Source organism: Schistocerca nitens, chromosome 2 (genome assembly GCF_023898315.1).
Source record: "Schistocerca nitens isolate TAMUIC-IGC-003100 chromosome 2, iqSchNite1.1, whole genome shotgun sequence".
Lineage (NCBI taxonomy): Eukaryota > Metazoa > Arthropoda > Insecta > Orthoptera > Acrididae > Schistocerca > Schistocerca nitens.
In genome coordinates, this window is record NC_064615.1 from 266,436,305 (window position 1) to 266,456,089 (window position 19,785).

Consider the following 19,785-nt stretch of genomic DNA (forward strand, 5'->3'; position numbering starts at 1 on the left):
AAATAGACCACATGTGCACAACTTACTGTGCCAAAAATCATTCGAATTGGATAGATTATATTGGCTGCTTCGAAGATGTACTAAGAATCTTACAGCACACCACAACTAGTGTTTCTATAAGAAACCTGCGTATCTCATCAATGGATTAGTTGAATTTTCATTAAGTAATAATATTTCTGCAACTGAGAGAGAAGACATAGTTAAGAAGACCATGGAACAACACTATAGTAAAAGAAAACAGACAACAATTTAAGATTGTAGACCTTGTATTAACTGAGAGTTATGTAAAATAAAAATTTATAAACGGTGAGATTTTGAAGTTTTTTGACATATATGTTTAACCATTTCAAATTTTAGGAAATCTGCATCCAAATGCATACCGACTTACCTATCCAAAATCTAGGAAGCTTTATGGTCTTAATAATGTAACGTAGTTGAAATTATACAGACATACAAAGTGAGCTAATGACTGATATATACTAGTTTGTTTATTTGAAATTTTATGATATAATACAGCTTGGCACCCCTCAGGGGGATACACACTCATTTGTGCATCTAGTGTGTGGCAAGGGCCCATGTGACATTTACTTCCATGGTAACACAGTTCTGATGTCACAGGTTTTCTTAGACTGTCCTTTAACTCACACCTAACTATATACACTTGACTAATTGAGTTATACATTTTGATCTTTGGATAGGCATATACTTGATAGAAGATGGAACTTGGATTATGAATATGTACTTCGTTTTTCCCTACACAAACACACTGCTGATACAACATTTGTACCTGGAATAATTCTGTCATGTTATGATGAGATGGTTTTGTTTACACTATATTACACACACACACACACACACACATATATATATATATATATATATATATATATATATATATATATATATTTATTTTGTTTACCGAAAGTTCTTTCATTTGTGGATTACCTGTACTCATCCATGTGTCTAGTAAACTACTTGGTGCATTCATTTGAGTCTTCAATACCTTTTACCATAATTCTACACAGTATTGGAACTGGTAACTATAAACAGAGTCTTACTGCATTTGTCTTGTTAAACCATGTGTTTCAAAACTCTTTGGACAACATACTCTGTTAATTAATTATTTGCAACTGTAGCTACACAGAGTTCAACAACTACAGAGTGAATTGTGCATAAATATCTTGAGCACACAGTTACTTATGAGTGGAAGCTTTATTAAGCTATGTTTAGCATAATGATGCACTGATGATTATGGATATTATCTATTATACTACACTATGATACTTAGATTATGTGCAGGAGGAGATGACGCTATGTTTACTTATTCCGATTGCTGTTGCATTCAGTTCTTCTAGTGTCATGAATGATGAGAACTGAAAATACTTTACACTTGTTTCAGAGATTATGAATTACGACCTATAGTATTAACACACAGGAGACATATTGATAATGAAGTTGTGAACTACTCAGCTACAATTCAGGATATGTACTGTTATGTGAAACAAAAATTAGAATTAAACAACTGTAGGAACCTCTTAGCAAGTAACAACTGTGCGTGACTTCCTAAGGGATTATCATACACTGTTCATGTTAACATCTGGCCAGGTCAAAATTGTACCAAATTCTGCAGTCACATTTCATTTATTTAGATATAGAGTGTAGGTTTTGTGCCAATGCCTGCCTGTATGATACTTTTAATTTTGTGAGTTGCAGTATAGCTTTAAACATAGATCCTCATTTCACCATAAGACAATAGGAGAATTTTTGTTCTATACGTAGTATTACTGTTTCATACGACCAATTACTGCTAGAGAATGCATTGTTTATATTGTATTTACTGCAATTTGTATGAATGCTTAAGTTAATATAGTTTGATTGCCATTTTGTCAGTTGTCTGCAATTTTTTTGTCCAACTGACGGTTATACAATACCTTTTTCATGCAATTTCGAAGTCCATTTGGATTGCATGATTAACTGTTATGTCATGAGATAGTACCCACGCAAATAATTTCGACTTTTGAGCTCTGTAACGTAATTTTCAAGAGCTCCATGTCAAAGCACTCACTAATGTTATGTCCATCTACTTGTAGGAACATGTACTGTCAATTTGTTTAACTGTCACTAGGGTTTCACATTTGCAATCAATCAACTAACAAGAGAGATAACAAATATATTGTAGTTATAATGCCTGAAACAGCTCTATTTACCATGCTGTGAGCTTGGTATGCTGTTAGCTGAATAACAATATCTAATTACTTGTAATTACTGTAATTCACAAAATGAAGCAAGATTAACAATGTAAACTAAGTGTTTTTTGGGCTGCTGTATTATATATGGAAATTCTGTTCACACTAAAAAGTAATGTACTCATATCTGAAACAGGAACGTATGAGAGAACGCAGTTTTAGTGTAATTAACAAAAATTAAATGATGTTGTTTATTCATATTATTTCACTTACTTTTCTATGAAAACAAGAGATTTGTAATCGGCTTTGTATTACATTCCTTGCATTCAACTGCAGTGAAGCACCAAAATGAAGCTAAGTTTTGATCAAAGTTCATTATTTTGCACAAACTGTGTTACACCCAGCAAATTTCAAGAAATTTATTTCAGTTACTATCTACAAATTTATATTTCGTGAAGACGCTTACTTTTATTGACAGCATTTATCCTCAGCAAAATGGTTACACAGCATATTCTGACCCCAATTTTGTTCAAGTTCCAACACTTTGTTGCGTGATGTACTCATTGGGGAATGATAAATAGTTTAGTACTACAATAAATCTTTAAGCTGATGGGTTGCACCTTTTCTTGCATTATTTTTAATTTGTAACTTGATTGCTACTGAGGGATGACGCATTCTTTCATTCATAGTGTCCTACAGATCATTTGAAAAAGGAGGATCTTGATGGATATGGAATGAGTCAAGGAATACATTAACAAATGTCAAGCAAATTATAGAGACCCATCGTGTACCCAATATTAACAGTGAAATGCCATTATACTCTTTAATACCATGTGTACTGATGCCATTAAATGTTATATGCTGAACTAGAAGGAACAGCGCTACTTTATAAAAAGCTACTACCTTCTCCATTATAATACACAGCTACTGTTTTTATTTTCTGTTGGTAGCTTAATATTTACTTAATTTCATTGACATTATACAAAGAAATTATCTGCCTATATCTCGAACCACAGAGGCCTGTTTACGATACAGTACTAACTGTCATTCGGTTTTACAATGAACAATGCTATTGACTCATAGCTAAATGGAATTTTCGATCAGTTCCTTCAGTAGTTGTTAGTTCAATTTTATAACACTATAACAGGTGCTTTTATATTTATGTATACTGAAATAAGGTAATAGTTTAGATACAGCATGGTTTAATAGCTTATAAGCATCATCCAGATTTTTTAAATAAACAAAATTAAGTACATATACCCACTTTATATATTCAGGAAGTCACCCCTCCTCGGCGAAAGCTCGAAATATTCTTGTCCCAGATTTCATAATGAATGCCGAAGAATTCACTGTGGAAAATAATGTGTTACGTAGGAAAACATGGTTATAAATTAAGAAGAAATTGAGAAGATCGGTATTATACATTTATTTTGACCATGCTGACAATGTACATAACATAACGTCGTGCAGTGAGGTGCCCACGGCAAGGAGACAGTGTGTCTGTTACATGTCGGTCAGCATCTTTTGTTTGACTGGCATTACCATCATCTCGTGCACCTGAAACGTGAAAGTGATCTCTGACAAACCTCAGCTAGCAATTGCAGGACATTAACCGCGGCATGGTATTTCAGCATCTTCAAACAGGAAAAAAAAAAATACGTTCTCAGACAGAACAATACGCGAAATAGTATGAAATAGTGGTGGCCCTCTTTCTCGTAGGGAGAGAGAAGGGGGGGGGGGGGCGACGGAAAATAAAAAACATTATGGAGTGCCAAATAACCATGTTTTGTTAGAACTTTAGGAAACAGTACTATTATATTTTGAAACTTGTAAAGTAGTGTTCGGAATGTCATTAGCAACGTTTCATGGCTGTTGCGCAGGAGGTGTTAATGTCTGGGTAATGAGTGATAATTCTATCACTGAATGAGTATCACAAAGCTGTGACTGAACAAGATTGCTTCAGCGCTGCGAAGCACCAGATTTTAACACCTTGTTTAGCAGCAAGAAAATATCTGTTCGACCGTCCTTTACCTTAGCTGAGTGGTCAGTGCATCTGACAACCATACAGCGGGCCCACATTCGATGTCCCAGCAGGGTTGGAGATTTTTCTCCACTCGGGGACTGCGTGCTGTTGCTGCCCTCATTATCACTTCATAATCATCGACACCCAAGTCACCCACTGTGGCGTCAACTGAAAAGATTTGGAAGTCGGCGGCCGAACTTCCCCAGGTGGGGGACTCCTGGCCATCAATGCAATACGATCATTCCATTCCACTTGCTAGAATTATTATTTTCTTATTGCAGGTACAACCAGGTGTATGTCAGATCAACGTTATTTATTCATTATTTTCAGAGGAAATTTTGCGTGTGTGTGTATGTTGTAAGTGGTCTCGCAGTGAAATCACTGGTAAATCAGGTTTGTTCAGTTTTTGTGGTGCTGTAAAAAGCAGTTCTTGTTGTGTTCGTACAGAGTCAAACACCACCTGTCAGGCACATCCATTTTTTATGATTGGGATGTCGCACTGCGCTACACAGCGCACACCTTTTCGATTTTCCCTTTGCAGTAGTGTGTACTCTTTCAGTGTGGAACGTATGGTGTGCAGCATCTGACGTGTAGCGTTTTATGTGTTTTTGTTGTCGGCGAATACACTGATGCCCCCTATAAGCCCTACAATGACATGAATTCTAAATTCGTTCTGGTTTTTCCATTGACAACAGCCACATCGAGAAAATGCCTGATCATCACTTACATGTCACTGTCAGAGTACTGTTCACTTAATAATCCATCCGGTAGCTGATATAGCACTCACTGGTCAGTCTATGAGGACTCAGATTCCATGTTTCTATGGCTGAGAGCAGAATATGAGTGTCCTTCATTGCTACTGGTTACATGATGTAATCAAACATGATTTTCTCATTTAGTTCCAAAGTTGACTCGCAATAAGGACTTACGATATACAGAACATAATTTTAGAGACACATAAATTCTTACCATCAGCAACAACTGTAATGAGCTGAACTACATATTTACAAACGAAAAAGAACAACTTTGAGAGATTAAACACTATAAGAAGCACAGAAAATAAACTTATCAAGTAGCGTACGAAATAAATTAGCAGCGTTTTATAGCTGTAGCTCAGAAGGTGTTAGCATTATCGGTGATCAGTTCGTCACTAAATGACTATAACAAAACTGTGACTGGTCAAAGTTGCAACAGCGCTGGGAGGCACCAAAATTTAATATGTTGCCTTACCTCCACAAAATGTTGGTTAGAATTATTATTTTTTTAAACAAAGGTATAACGTAGGTCAACAACGATGGTAATCGCAAAACCATGAAATATAGGAAACGTTTGCTATTCAGCACCAAGTACTGAAGGTGACAGCCAGAGGTTAGTAGGTACCAGGAAATGTCATGGTTACGTTGTCACACACTAACAAAGTAGATAGTCGATCTAAATAAGGTTCTCTTGCCGGTCGCGGTGGTCTAGCGGTTCTAGGCGCTCAGTCCGGAACCGCGCGACCGCTGCGGTCGCAGGTTGGAATCCTGCCTCGGGCATGGATGTGTATGATGTCCTTAGGTTAGTTAGGTTTAAGTAGTTCTAAGTTCTAGGGGACTTATGACCACAGATGTTGAGTCCCATAGTGCTCAGAGCCATTTGAACCATTTTAAGGTTCTCTTGCTCTCCTTCTACTATGTTTACCCCACACAGTTCCCTCCAGTACTAAATTGTTGATCCCTTGATGTCTCAGAATGTGTCCTACCAACCGATCCATTCTTTTGGTCAGGTTGCACTACAAATTTCTCTTCTCCCCAATTCTATTCAGTACCTCCTCATTAGTTACGTGATCTACCCCTCTAATCTTCAGCATTCTTCCAAAGCACCACATTTCAAAAACTTCTATTCTCTCCTTATCTAACCTATTTATCAACCATGTTTCACTTGCGTACATGGGTACACTCCATACCAATACTTTAAGAAAGGACTTCTTGACACTTAAATCTACACTCTACGTTAGCAAATTTCCCTTTAAAAGAAAGGCTGCCTGGGCTATTGAGTCATGCTGTACTCTTGTACACTGTAATAGTAGAGGAGAATGCATCGAAAAACAAATGAGGCGATAGATCCCACTTGTCAACAGCACAACCTTAAATCCGGTGTAGGTATGAACGGGGGTGCATCATGTATCCGACGTGTTCACGTTTAGAGCGTGCCAGCAAGCCTATCGTGTTGACTATCGCCGCCCTATTGTGAAGTGTGGCTAGGTTTCAATGACGCTCTAGTCTTGGTCTTCTCTTTGCCGTCCGAAGATGAAGTCGAAGACCGAAGAGCTCGGATTAGAAAGGATGTAAGACAGGAATGTAGTCTTTCCTTCCCCTCTTCCCCCCCTGATGTTTAATCTGTACGTCGAAGAAGCAATGATCGAAATAAAAGAAATGTTCAGGCGTGGAATTAAAATTCAAGGTGAAAGGATATCAATGATACGATTCGCTGATGACATTGCTATCCTGAGTGAAAGTGAAGAAGAATTAAATGATCTGCTGAACGGAATGAACAGTCAAATGAGTACACAGTATGGTTTGAGAGTAAATCGGAGAAAGACGAAGGTAATGAGAAGTAGTAGAAATGAGAACAGCGAGGAACTTAACATCAGGATTGATGGTCACGAAGTAGATGAAGTTAAGGAATTCTGCTACCTAGGAAGTAAAATAACCAATGACGGACGGAGCAAGGACGACATCAAAAGCAGACTAGCAATGGCAAAAAGGGCATTCCTGGCCAAGAGAAGTCTACTAGCATCCAACGCTGGCCTTAATTTCAGGGAGAAATTTCTGAGAAAGTACGTCTGGAGTACAGCATTGCATGGTAGTGAAACATGGACTGTGGGAAAACCGGAACAGAAGAGAATCGAAGCATTTGAGATGTGGTGCTACATACGAATGCTGAAAATTAGGTGGACTGATAAGGTAAGGAATGAGGGGGTTCTGCACAGAATCGGAGAGGAAAGGAATATGTGGGAAATACTGACAACCGGATGTCTGTTAAGACATCAAGCAATGACTTCCTTGGTAGTAAAGGGTGCTGTAGAGGGCAAAAACTATGGAGGAAGATAGAGAATGGGATGCATCCAGCACATAATTGACGACGTAGGTTGCAATTGCTACTCTGAGATGAAGAAGTTGGCAAAGGAGAGGAATTCGTGGGGGGCCGCATCAAACCGGTTAGAAGACCGATGCCCCCAAAAAAGATGAAGTCCAACACCTAGTTTGGCCTCATCAGTCTCCTGATCTCAATACAATCGAACCTTTGTAGGTGATTTTATAAGGCAAGCAGCACAAATGGATGCATTTCACTTTGACTGTTGCGCATGACGTGTGTTTGTTCATTACAAGTCGGAAACAAGTTGTAACTTGTGAGAAACGGATACTTGGTCCATTAACAAAGATTCTGTTTCCATTCACAAGTTTTCACATTATTCATATCATTTTGTACAGTCCGTCTGATTCTGCACAAACTGGTGTCACCTCTAGCCTGCAACAAGTGAATTGTAGTCACATACTAGTCTTACTTACACTCAGTCCATAGCTGTGGTATCATATTTTACAGATAAAAATGAAGTGACATTTTAAGTGCAGAAAAGGGCAATAACAATAGTAAGGAGAAACCAATATTTCGGATACTGGTAAAAATCTGATTGAAGAATTGTAGTTTCTACTTGTACTATCTGAGCGCATCTTTCAATCCATTATGCACGTTAAGATAAAAGTTAGTATTATCACACTAACAGCTCGGATTATCAGCGGAGTTAACATAGAGGCACCGAACAAATTAAACAAAGTACTGAAGCCAGCATTTTCTACGAAGGAGTCAGACTGTGTTATAAATTTCCCAAGAAAATGAAAGAGGAAACTACGACCAGTATGTTTAACAAGGTAGTTAAATCATACCTCTGGCGTAATACGTTATGTTGTTCTAGCGGTCTTCCGTGGGAATATTGGTGTGATAGAGAGATCTGACGATTAAAGAGAAAGTACTGAAAAGAGAAAAGGAATTTACTGCGCAATTTGACTAAAGGAAGGGATTAAATGATAGTACACGCTCTGAGGCATCAAAGCTTCTTCAATTTGTTAATGGAGGGAGGGGCGGGTGCTACAGATTGCAGAAGCAGACCAACACAGTAACCAGAGTCTCATAAATGCAGACTGCAGACCGGCCGCGGTGGTCTCGCGGTTCTAGGCGCGCAGTCCGGAACCGTGCGACTGCTACGGTCGCAGGTTCGAATCCTGCCTCGGGCATGGATGTGTGTGATGTCCTTAGGTTAGTTAGGTTTAAGTAGTTCTAATTTCTAGGGGACTTATGACCACAGCAGTTGAGTCCCATAGTGCTCAGAGCCATTTGAACCATTTTTTTTTTTTTTTTTTGCAGACTGCAGTACCTTCTGCAGAGATAGAGAGGCTCGCACAAGATACAGTAGCGTTGGGACCTCGATCAAACCACTCATCGTACTGAAGATTACAACAACACCTTCAGAATATATTCTTGTAATCCAGAGAATTGGAAGACCGTATGCTACTTGATATTTTATTTTAGTATATAAGCTTATTTCGGCTTTATTGCCTTCATCAGTACGTGTCCTGACGTTGTAGATGGGCATATGTCAAGTGAAGTATTACTGCTGTCTGTAGTTGTTAAGCGTAATACAGGGTGTGTATAAATGAATATCGGGGTTTTAACGTTTTATAATATTTATTATATTAAACTTACAGTTATAAATGATATGTCAAATGAAAGAGCAACTCAAACAGTTTTACCAAGAACCTCAAAAATGTTCAGTGTGGGAACCATTTGTCACAAGGCACACATCAAGTCTACAGCCGAGTTCTTCCCAAACGTTGATAAGTGTGTCTTCAGTGATTGTAGCAACAGCTGCTTCAATCCGGTTTCTTAATTCGGGGAGGTCTGCTGGTAGCGGAGGCACGTACACACGATCCTTGATGAAGCCCCAAAGGAAAAAATCGCATGGCGTTAGGTCGGGTGAAATTACAGTTATAAATGTAAGCAAGCCCTGTCATTGGGCCCATTGCGGCCTATCCAGCGCTCGGCTATAGACTTGATGTGTGCCGATGTGTGCCGTGTGACAAATGTTGCCCACATTGAACATTTATAAGGTTCTTGGTAAAACTGTTTGAGTTGCTCTTTCATTTGACATACCATTTATAACTGTAAGCTTAATGTAATAAATATTATAAAGCGTTAAAACCCCGATATTCATTTATAAACACCCAGTATTTTTTCAATAACATTTTAAAGTTGTTGCAGGTATATTATAACACGTTTTTTTATTGTTTTGACAGTTCTGGAAATTGAAGTTTGACAGCTGGTAGTTTACTTTTGTCTACCATAAAACGTTACTGAAAATAGAAATTAGGCTAAACGCAGCAATAACAGTTTACTAAGAGTTAACATATGTCCATCTACAAGGTCAGGACATGTACTGGTGAAGGCAATTAAGTCAAAATAAGCTTATATATCAAAATAAAATATCAAGCAGGGTACTGTCCACCAGTTCTCTGCATAATGTCCTCCTGTGACAAAATATATGCTGCAGGTCCCACAATAAAGAAACATATTCCACTTAACATTGTCCACAGCTCTCTCTAAAACTACAGATGCTGTAAAGTAAGTTTCACTTAATTCAATCTAGGAGGGGAGTTCGGTAAGGGGTAATGCAACAAATTTTTTTCTCAGCCAATTTCGGTTGAAAAAAATGTGGGACATCGTGGGAAAATCGTACGTCAGCCCCTAAAGTTTCACGAAGTTCCAATAGGTGGCTGCGCTGTACGTAGCCTTCAAAATGGCGTCTGTAACGGAGGCGTGTTCCAAGCAGAGAGCTGTCATTGAGTTTGTTTTGGCGGAAAACCAGAGCATCGCAAATGCTGATAGGTGCTTGTAGAATGTCTGTAGAGACCTGGCAGTGTACAAAAGCACGGTGAGTCGTTGGGCGAGGCGTCTGTTTAACATCGCAACAAGGTCGCGAAAATGTGCTCGATCTCCCTCGTGCCGGTCGGCCGCACACAGTCGTGACTCCTGCAATGTCAGAACGTGCGGACACTCTCACTCTAGGTGATAGATAGGTCTCAATCAAACACCTCGCTCTCAACAGGACGTCTCCGTCCGTAGTGCTGACACATTCGTCCGCCAGTTGGGGTACTCAAAGGTGTGTGCCCACTGTAATCCCCGCCACCTAGCAAAAGGCCATAACGAGCAACGAGGAACCATCTGTGCGGAATTGCTTGGGCGTTACGAGGCTGATCGTGACTTTCTTTCGATCATCGTCACAGGCTTCAAACAGGAGTGGCGCCACCCCACCTCTCCTCCGAAGAAAATGTTCAAACCTGCTCCCTCAACCAGTAAAGTCATGGCGACGGCCTTCTAGCTCTGAAGGGGTTATCCTGTTTGGTGTCCTCCTTTGTGATGCAACGAACAACTTTGAAGTGTATCCTGCCATCCTCAGGAAATTGAAGAAACAACTTCACCGTGTTAGTCACCACAAAAGTGCAACGAACTTACCCTCCTCCGCGAAAACGCAAGGCTTCAGACAGGTCTGTACACTCGAGAGGTTCTCACAAAACGTCATTGGACTGTTCTTTGTCGTCCACCCTACAGCCCGGATCTCGCACCTTCAAATTTCCGTCTATTTGGCCCAAGGAAGGACGCAGTGCGCGGAAAGAAGTACGCAGATGATGGGGAGGTTATTGATGCAGTAAGACGATGGCTCCTACATCGACCAGTAGAGTGCTACCGTACGGGCATATTAGTCCTCATAGTAAGGTGGCGCAAGGCCACTCCATTGAACTAAGGTTACACTGAAAAATAGATTTTGTAACGAAAAGAGTGTAGCGGGGGGGGGGGGGGGGGGGGGATATGGTGTATTGGAATCCTGAATAAAAGCAACCTGCTTTCAGAAAAAAATGTGTTGCATTACCTACTGAACGCCCCTCGTATCTTCTACGAGGGTCACTCCAAAGGAATGCACATTATTTTTTAAAAAATACAGTTGTCATTCTGCATGTGTGAAAGTTTTACAGTGTGTAGATACATCCTTCCCGCTTGTTTTCAAACTTAGTTCAACCTGTTCCCGTGAGTGGCGCCGTCACAGCATGTCAGCATGTCTTCAAGATGGCTGCTACACTTGACGTTCGTCAGAAGAAACGTGCTATCATAGAATTCCTGTGCTGTGAAAACGAGACAGAGGAAAACATCCACAAGAGGTTGAAAAAGGTGTATGGCGATGCTGCTGTCGATCGCAGTACAGTTAGTCGGTGGGTAAGCAGGTTACGTGATGAAAGGTGGCATGGCAATATTGAGGATTGTCCTCGCAGTGGCAGGCCTCGTAGTGCACACACTCCAGACAATGTGCAGAGAGTTAACGAACTGGTGACTGCTGACAGATGCATCACAGTGAAAGAATTGTCACGCTACGTTGGGATAGGGGAAGGAAGTGTTTGCAGAATACTGTAAGTGTTGGCGTTAAAAAAGGTTTGTGCCAGGTGGGTTCCCAGGATGTTGACAGTGGCTCACAAAAAAAAAACGAGAAAAACGGTATGTGGCGTACTTTTGGAACAGTACGAGAATGGTGGAGATGAATTTCTTGGAAGAATTGTGACAGGCGATGAAACTGCATGCAAATTCACCCAAGAAAAAAAAATTCAAAACCACACCTTCTTCTGGAAAAGTTATGGCTTCGGTGTTTTTCGATTCCGAAGGACTCTTGCTTTTGGACATCCTTCAAGTGGAACCACCATAAATTCTTATGCATATGTGACGACACTGAAGAAACTTCAAGCTCGACTGAGACGTGTTCGACCACATCGACAAAAGCAGGATGTTTTGCTGTTGCACGACAATGCACGGCCACATGTCAGTCGAAAAACCATGGAAGCGATCACAAAACTCGGATGGACGACACTGAAACACCCGCCTTACAGTCCTGACGTGGCTCCATGTGACTATCATCTCTTTGGGAAACTGAAAGACTCTCTTCGTGGAACAAGGTTTGAATATGATGACTCCCTTGCGCACACTGCCAAACAGTGGCTCCAACAGGTTGGTCCAGAATTTTACCGTGCGGGTATACAGGCGCTGGTTCCAAGATGGCAATTGAGAGGGATGGAAATTATGTGGAGAAATGAAAATATTGTTCCTGAAGGATGTATCTACACACTGTAAAACTTTCAAACATGTAGAATAAAAGATGGATAAAAAAAATAGTGTGCCTTTCTTTTGGAGTGACCCTCGTAAGATTAGTTGTAGGGTCGTCTTTGTCTCGCGGGTTAGTACTTTTCACCAGAACTGAAACTGTTCATCCCCAAGGTCGGCTTCTACCAATTTTTCCATTCTTTTGTAAATAACTCATGTCACTTTTTTCCAATCTCGACTTATTAAATACTATATGGGTGAAGGATTACTTAAATGACACAAAGTAGCTGGTTTAGGGAAACGGCACGCAGTTCACTCTCTGGACCGGGTGGTCTCGTTTCGGTGTTGGGAAGTTTCTAGAGCGGACACCTACGTACCAGCACAGAGGGCGGGGCGCCCAGGACGTAGATGACGGCGTCGGCGATGTCCTCCGGCGTGATGTGCGGATGTTTCAGCATCGCCTCCCGCGAGAAGAGCTGCAGGTTGTCGAAGATGTCCGTGGCCACGAGACCGGGGCTGATCTCCTGAAAGGCGAAGCAAAATCAACACGATCACGGACCACAGCTACCTACGCCATACAAGTAAACTTTTGATACAGTTTAAAATGGTTCAAATGGCTCTAAGCACTATGGGACTTAGCATCTGAGGTCATCAGTCCCCTAGACTTAGAACTACTAAAACCTAACTAACCTAAGGACATCAGACACATCCATACCCGAGGCAGGATACGTACCTGCGACTGTAGCAGCAGCGCGGTTCCGGACTGAAGCGCCTAGAACCGCTCGGCCACAGCGGCAGGCGATACAGTTTACACGTAGGTACAGATGTTGTAGCAACCCCAACGACAATAGCGAGACTTCATTTTAAAATAAACAAAATACGAGGCTGCCTCATAAATTTTTAATTATCACTTCCAAAAATAGAGTTTCCTAATTAAGTTTTTGTTTGTTTGCAGGCGCATGTCTGTAGTCCCGGTACAAGTTCGGTGACGGTTGTAGAGATGCATGTTGGCAGTTATCAGGAGGGGCAGTAAAAGATACAAACAGGTCAGGCAATATACTGGAGAGGAAGGCTTAATTACGACTGTAGTGGGTATGGAAGCTAGGTGGAAATAGCATAGCGTCAGGTGAATTAATGGGAGTTCGTCCAAGAAAGTTACCAAAAGATGAGATAAGAAAATATTAATAGGACTATCTAATCAACATGCTTGTGAATAGCTGAAGACCAGAAAACATAGACAAGTTCGGAAGAATCCTTTAGGTAGCAAGGGATAAATATTACGACAAGGTTGGTGGTGATACTTTGCAATGGAGAGGTGCCAATGCTATTATAAAGGAAACAATGACGTCTGAGTGAACTCCACTAAGAGTTACAGCTTTCGTTTCCTCGTTCTAGCAGCATACAATATGTAGGGAAGCGTGGGCGGTAACAATCGTAGAGGAAGACTAAGAGATGATACAGTAAGCAGATTCAGAAGGATCTAGGTTGCAGTAGTTATTCGGAGATGAAGATGCTTGCACAGGATAGAGTAGCATGGAAAGCAGCATTAAACCAGTCTCCGGACTGAAGACCACAACAACAACAATGTCAGCCACAGGTCAGACAAGTGATATAATTACCAGTTTCAATATAGTACGGAGACATTATGAGATGATTTCAGGGTATTGCGTAGTAATTCATCAGTGGGAGATACCTCGACAGGCGCTCGCGATATTTGAAACAAACAGAGCGCAGATATGTTTGATTCAATTGACGAATCAATGTGTAACGTCTTCAGATCACCTGATGATGGCTCCTTATTGAGCCGAAAACCGTAATTATATCACTTGCGTGTCGTCAGGTTGCAATATACGATTAAAAAATTTTACTAGCCGGTCACTGTTGTTGCCTGAGACCTTATGTCTAGTCTGTGTGTATGTTATTACTTCGCGATTGCGAACATCGAGTCTACGTTGTAACTGAAGCAGTCTAACGAGCCCATTAAAACTAGTCGCTTGTAATTACTTGTATTCCTCCTCTTATCCTTCCTCTAAAACAGACATGACGTGCAGTCTCTTCCGGTCCTTGCCGACATTTATACTGCGCAAGTCACTGTACAGTGCATGGCGGAGAGTACATCGTACCAATATTATCAATTTTCTACCCTATTCCATTTGCGTATTGAGCGAAGGAAAAGTAGCTCTATGCCTCTCTGCGCACCCTAATCTCTCTTACCGCATTTTCACGATCTGTAATCGCCGGAGTGGCATCCAACTGAAAATCCTGCACCAGGCTTTTGAGCCATACCTAATTATTATTATTTACGCTAAATATAATGTACGTTAGTGGCAGTATAAGGGCGGAGCAATCTTACGCAGATACGTGTTCTTTAAGTTTACCTAACAGAGTTCACGAGTACTTTGTTGACATTGTAAGGGATCAACGGTCCCATAATCAGAGGTAATAATACAATACTGGCTATTAAAATTGCTACACCACGTAGATGACGTGCTACAGACGCGAAATTTAACCGACAGGAAGAAGACGCTGTGATACGCAAATGATTAGCTTTTCAGAGCATTCACACAAGGTTGGCGGCGGTGGCGACACATACAACGTGCTGACATGAGGAAAGTTTCCAACCGATTTCTCATACACAAACAGCAGTTCACCGGCGTTGCCTGGTGAAACGTTGTTGTGATGCCTCGTGTAAGGAGGAGAAATACGTACCATCACGTTTCCGACTTTGATAAAGGTCGGATTGTAGCCTATCGCGATTGCGGTTTATCGTACCGCGACATTTCTGCTCGCGTTGGTCGAGATCCAATGACTGTTAGCAGAATATGGAATCGTTGGGTTCAGGAGGGTAATACGGAACGCCGTGCTGGATCCCAACGGCCTCGTATCACTAGCAGTCGAGATGACAGGCATCTTATCCGCATGACTGTAACGGATGATGCAACCACCTCTCGATCCCTGAGTCAACAGATGGGGACGTTTGCAAGACAACAACCATAGGTACGAACAGTTCGACGACGTTTGCAGCAGCACGGACTATCAGCTCGGAGACCATGGCTGCGGTTACTCTTGACGTTCCATCACAGATAGGAGCGCCTGCGATGGTGTACTCAACGACGAACCTGGGTGCACAAATGGCAAAACGTCATTTTTTCGGATGAATCCAGGTTCCGTATACAGCATCATGATGGTCGCATCCGTGTTTGGCGACATCGCGGTGAACGCACATTGGAAGCGTGTATTCGTCATCGCCATACTAGCGTATTACCCGGCGTGGTGGTAAGGGGTGTCATTGGTTACGGTCACGTCTTGTTCGCAATGACGGCACTTTGAACAGTGGACGTTACATTTCAGATGTGTTACGACGTGGCCGGCCGCGGTGGTCTCGCGGTTCTAGGCGCGCAGTCCGGAACCGTGCGACTGCTGCGGTCGCAGGTTCGAATCCTGCCTCGGGCATGGATGTGTGTGATGTCCTTAGGTTAGTTAGGTTTAAGTAGTTCTAAGTTCTAGGGTACTGATGACCCATAGTGCTCAGAGCCATTTTTTGTTACGACGCGTGGCTCTACCCTTCATTCGATCCCTGCGAAACCCTACATTTCAGCAATAATGCACAACCGCATGTTTGCAGGTCCTGTACGGGCCTTTCTGGATACAGAAAATGTTTGACTGCTGCCCTGGCCAGCACATTCTCCAGATCTCTCACCAATTGAAAACGTCTGGTCAATGGTGGTCGAGCAACTGGCTTGTGATAATACGCCAGTCACTACTCTTGATGAACTGTGGTATCGTGTTGAAGCTGCATGGGCAGCTGTACCTGTACACGCCGTCTGTTTCAGTCAATACTCAGGCGTATCAAGGCCGCTATTACGGCCAGAGGTGGTTGTTCTGGGTACTGATTTCTCAGGATCTATGCACCGAAATTGCGTGGAAGTGTAATCACATGTCAGTTCTAGTATAATATATTTGTCCAATGAATACCCGTTTATCATCTGTATTTGTTCTTGGTGTAGCAATTTTAATGGCCAGTTGTGTATCTGGTGGCATAGTTCGAGGTTAGGCACAGAGCCGACAGTTAAGCGCCGAGTGCACCCAGTGAGAGGTATTGTTGCCAAATGGAGTTGAGTCAGTGAGTGGTTCTTGAAATGATGTAGCAGGGCGAGGCACATCGTGCCGGCTAAGTGTGTCACCATGGCCGTGGGACTGACTCTCAGTGAAAACGTAAGAATTATACCGAATGATGACAAATGTTTTTACCAGAAAGTGACTACAAATACGAACCGACTGCTGAACGGTTCTACTATTACCAATTTAAATGTAGGTGACAAAACCCATGGGGCACCTCCTAATATCGTGTCGGATCTCTTTTTGCCCGACGTAGTGCAGCAACTGGAAGTCTCCCGTAGAAATACTGAGCAATGTGTCCCCCCTCCCCCCCGCCCCCCATAACGGTCAATAAGTGCGAAAATGTTGCTGGTGCAGAGTATCGTGCACGAACTGACCCATAAACGTGTGATGGGATTAAGGACGGGCGATCAGAGTAGCGAAATCGTTTGCTCGAATTGTGCAGAATTTTCTTCAAACCAATCACAAAAAAATGTGGCCCAGTGACATGACGCATTGTCATCCATAAAAAGTCCACAGTTGTTTGCTGTAAATAGTCTCCAAGTAGCCGAACATAGCCATTTGCAGTCAATAATCGGTTGAGTTGTATTAGGGGACCTAGTCGATTTCATTTAAACACAGCCAACACCATTATGGAGACACCACCAGCTTGCAAAGTGCCTTGTTGACAACTTGGGTCCACGGCTTCGTGGGGGCTGAGCCCCATTCGAACCCTGTGATCAGCTCTTATCAACCGAAATCGGGCTTCATCTGACCAGGCCACAGTTTTCCAGTTTTCTAGGGTCCAACCCAGGAGACGCACTGCACGCGATATCGTGCTGTTAGCAAAGGCACTCGCTTCGGTCGTCTACTGTCGTACCTGGTTTAACGCCAAATTTCGCAGCACTGTCTTAACAGATACATTTGTCGTACATCCAACAGTGTTGCTTGTTTGTTAGCACTGACAACTCTTCGCTAACGCCGCTGCTCTCGGTCGTTAAGTGAAGACCGACGGTCACTGCATTGTCCGTGGTGAGAGGTAGTGCCTGAAACTTGTTCTCGGCAGACTCTTGACACTGTGGATCTCGGAATATTGAATTCCCTATTTCTGAAATGGAATGTCCCATGAGTATAGTTCCAACTACCATTCCGAGTTCGAAGTCTGTTAATTCCAGTCGTGCAGCAATAGCCGGCCGGAGTGGCCGAGCGGTTCTAGGCGCTGCAGTCTGGAACAGCGCGACCGCTACGGTCGTAGGTTCGAATCCTGCCTTGGGCATGGATGTGTGTGATGTCCTTAGGTTGGTTAGGTTTAAGTAGTTCTAAGTTCTAGAGGTTTTATGACCTCAGAACTTAAGTCCCATAGTGCTCAGAGCCATTTTCGTGCAGCAATAATCACGTTGGAAACCTTTTCAAGTGAATCGCATGAGTACAAATGAGAGCTCCGCCAATGCACTGCTCTTTTAAACCTTGTGTACACGGTACTACCTCCGTCTGTATATGTGCATGTCCCAATCGCATAACTTCTACCACCTCAGTGTATGGAAAGTTAGTGCTTCCTTCACGTCGAGACTCCCTGCTGATCCTGAATATATATAGAGCAATTACTGTATTTCAGATTTGTTTGTGAACAGTCTAGGGTTTACAAAGTGACGTCTCACATTCTCATGTCAGTGTGTCACGTAAGGACCACGAAGAGAAGAGAAATCAGGGATCATACGTAGGCATACAGAAGTCGTTTCCACTCCCTCCATTTCCAATGGGAATAGCAAAGTGTAAGACTAATAGAGGTACAGGATACCCTGCGCCACGCACTATGTGGGTGCTTGTAGAATATGTATGAAGATGTAGGTACTACAATGTGCCAGGAAGTACTGGAGTTTAGTGCTTCAGGAGAGATTCTAAGTTGGTGGGAGTACTCACAGTGACCCTCATGCTGGAGTCCCGCTGGAGGAACTCGCGACGCAGACCCTCGGACAGCACCCTGACCGCGTGCTTGGTGCCGTAATAGAAAGCGCCCTCCGACATAAGGGGTAGCCAGTGGCTCGCCACGCTGCAAACACGCAACACAAAAGTAGTAATGAGGCAATGATTAACGTGAGCAGCAGGCGGGTGGGAGAAGAGAGGCGAGCGTTACCTGCCGATGTTGACGATGTGGCCGTCGTCGATGCCCTTGGCGCGCATCAGGTTAACGGCTTCCTTGGTGCACAGCGTCAGGCCCAGCACGTTCACCTCCAGCATGCGGCGGAACTCCTCTGTGCTGCCCTCTGCACATACACAGACACACGCATTACCCAGGATTGGTCTGACCTGACATTGCAAGTTTCAGCACTGTGCACTGATGAAATCAAACACTATGACCACCATGCTTAATAGCCTTCTGGTCCAAGTTAAGAACGAAATACAGATGCTGTTCTGCATGGCATTGATTCGACAAGTCGTTGTCATGTTTTCAGGGGTATGTCGTACCACATATCTACGCACAAGAAACGCGAATTACAGGCTTGTGCTTTGTCGGTGTGGAACTGACGCCCGACAGCGTCCCACATGTCGTTCATCTACATCTACATCTACATCTACATCTACATGATTAATCTGCAATTCACATTTAAGTGCTTGGCAGAGGATTCATCGAACCACAATCATACTATCTCTCTACCATTCCACTCCCGAACAGCGCGCGGGAAAAACGAACACCTAAACCTCTCTGTTCGAGCTCTGATTTCTCTTATTTTATTTTGATGATCATTACTACCTATGTAGGTTGGGCTCAACAAAATATTTTCGCATTCGGAAGAGAATGTTGGTGACTTAAATTTCGTAAATAGATCTCGCCGCGACGAAAAACGTCTTTGCTTTAATGACTTCCATCCCAACTCGCGTATCATACCTGCCACACTCTCTCCCCTATTACGTGATAATACAAAACGAGCTGCCCTTTTTTGCACCCTTTCGATGTCCTCCGTCAATCCCACCTGGTAAGGATCCCACACCGCTCAGCAATATTGTAACACAGGACGAACGAGTGTAGTGTAAGCTGTCTCTTTAGTGGACTTGTTGCATCTTCTAAGTGTCCTGCCAATGAAACGCAACCTTTGGCTCGCCTTCCCCACAATATTATCTATGTGGTCTTTCCAACTGAAGTTGTTCGTAATTTTAACACCCAGGTACTTAGTTGAATTGACAGCCTTGAGAATTGTACTATTTATCGAGTAATCGAATTCCAACGGATTTCTTTTGGAACTCGTGTGGATCACCTCACACTTTTCGTTATTTAGCGTCAACTGCCACCTGCCACACCAT

General features: G+C 42.5%; 1 protein-coding gene across 1 annotated transcript in view; it reads right to left on the reverse strand.

The window, feature by feature from the left end:
- Window positions 1–3,596: 3,596 nt before the first annotated feature.
- The window catches only part of LOC126236007 (farnesol dehydrogenase-like), a 57,363-nt gene continuing 41,174 nt past the window's right edge, over window positions 3,597–19,785 (reverse strand). Inside the window, exons 3-6 of the mRNA XM_049945015.1 lie at window positions 18,620–18,749; window positions 18,406–18,535; window positions 12,765–12,911; window positions 3,597–3,743 (exon numbers count right to left, since the gene is read on the reverse strand). Coding sequence (XP_049800972.1) covers window positions 3,690–3,743; window positions 12,765–12,911; window positions 18,406–18,535; window positions 18,620–18,749 — 461 coding nt within the window. The 3' untranslated portion in view covers window positions 3,597–3,689. The remainder of the gene's footprint in view (window positions 3,744–12,764; window positions 12,912–18,405; window positions 18,536–18,619; window positions 18,750–19,785) is intronic.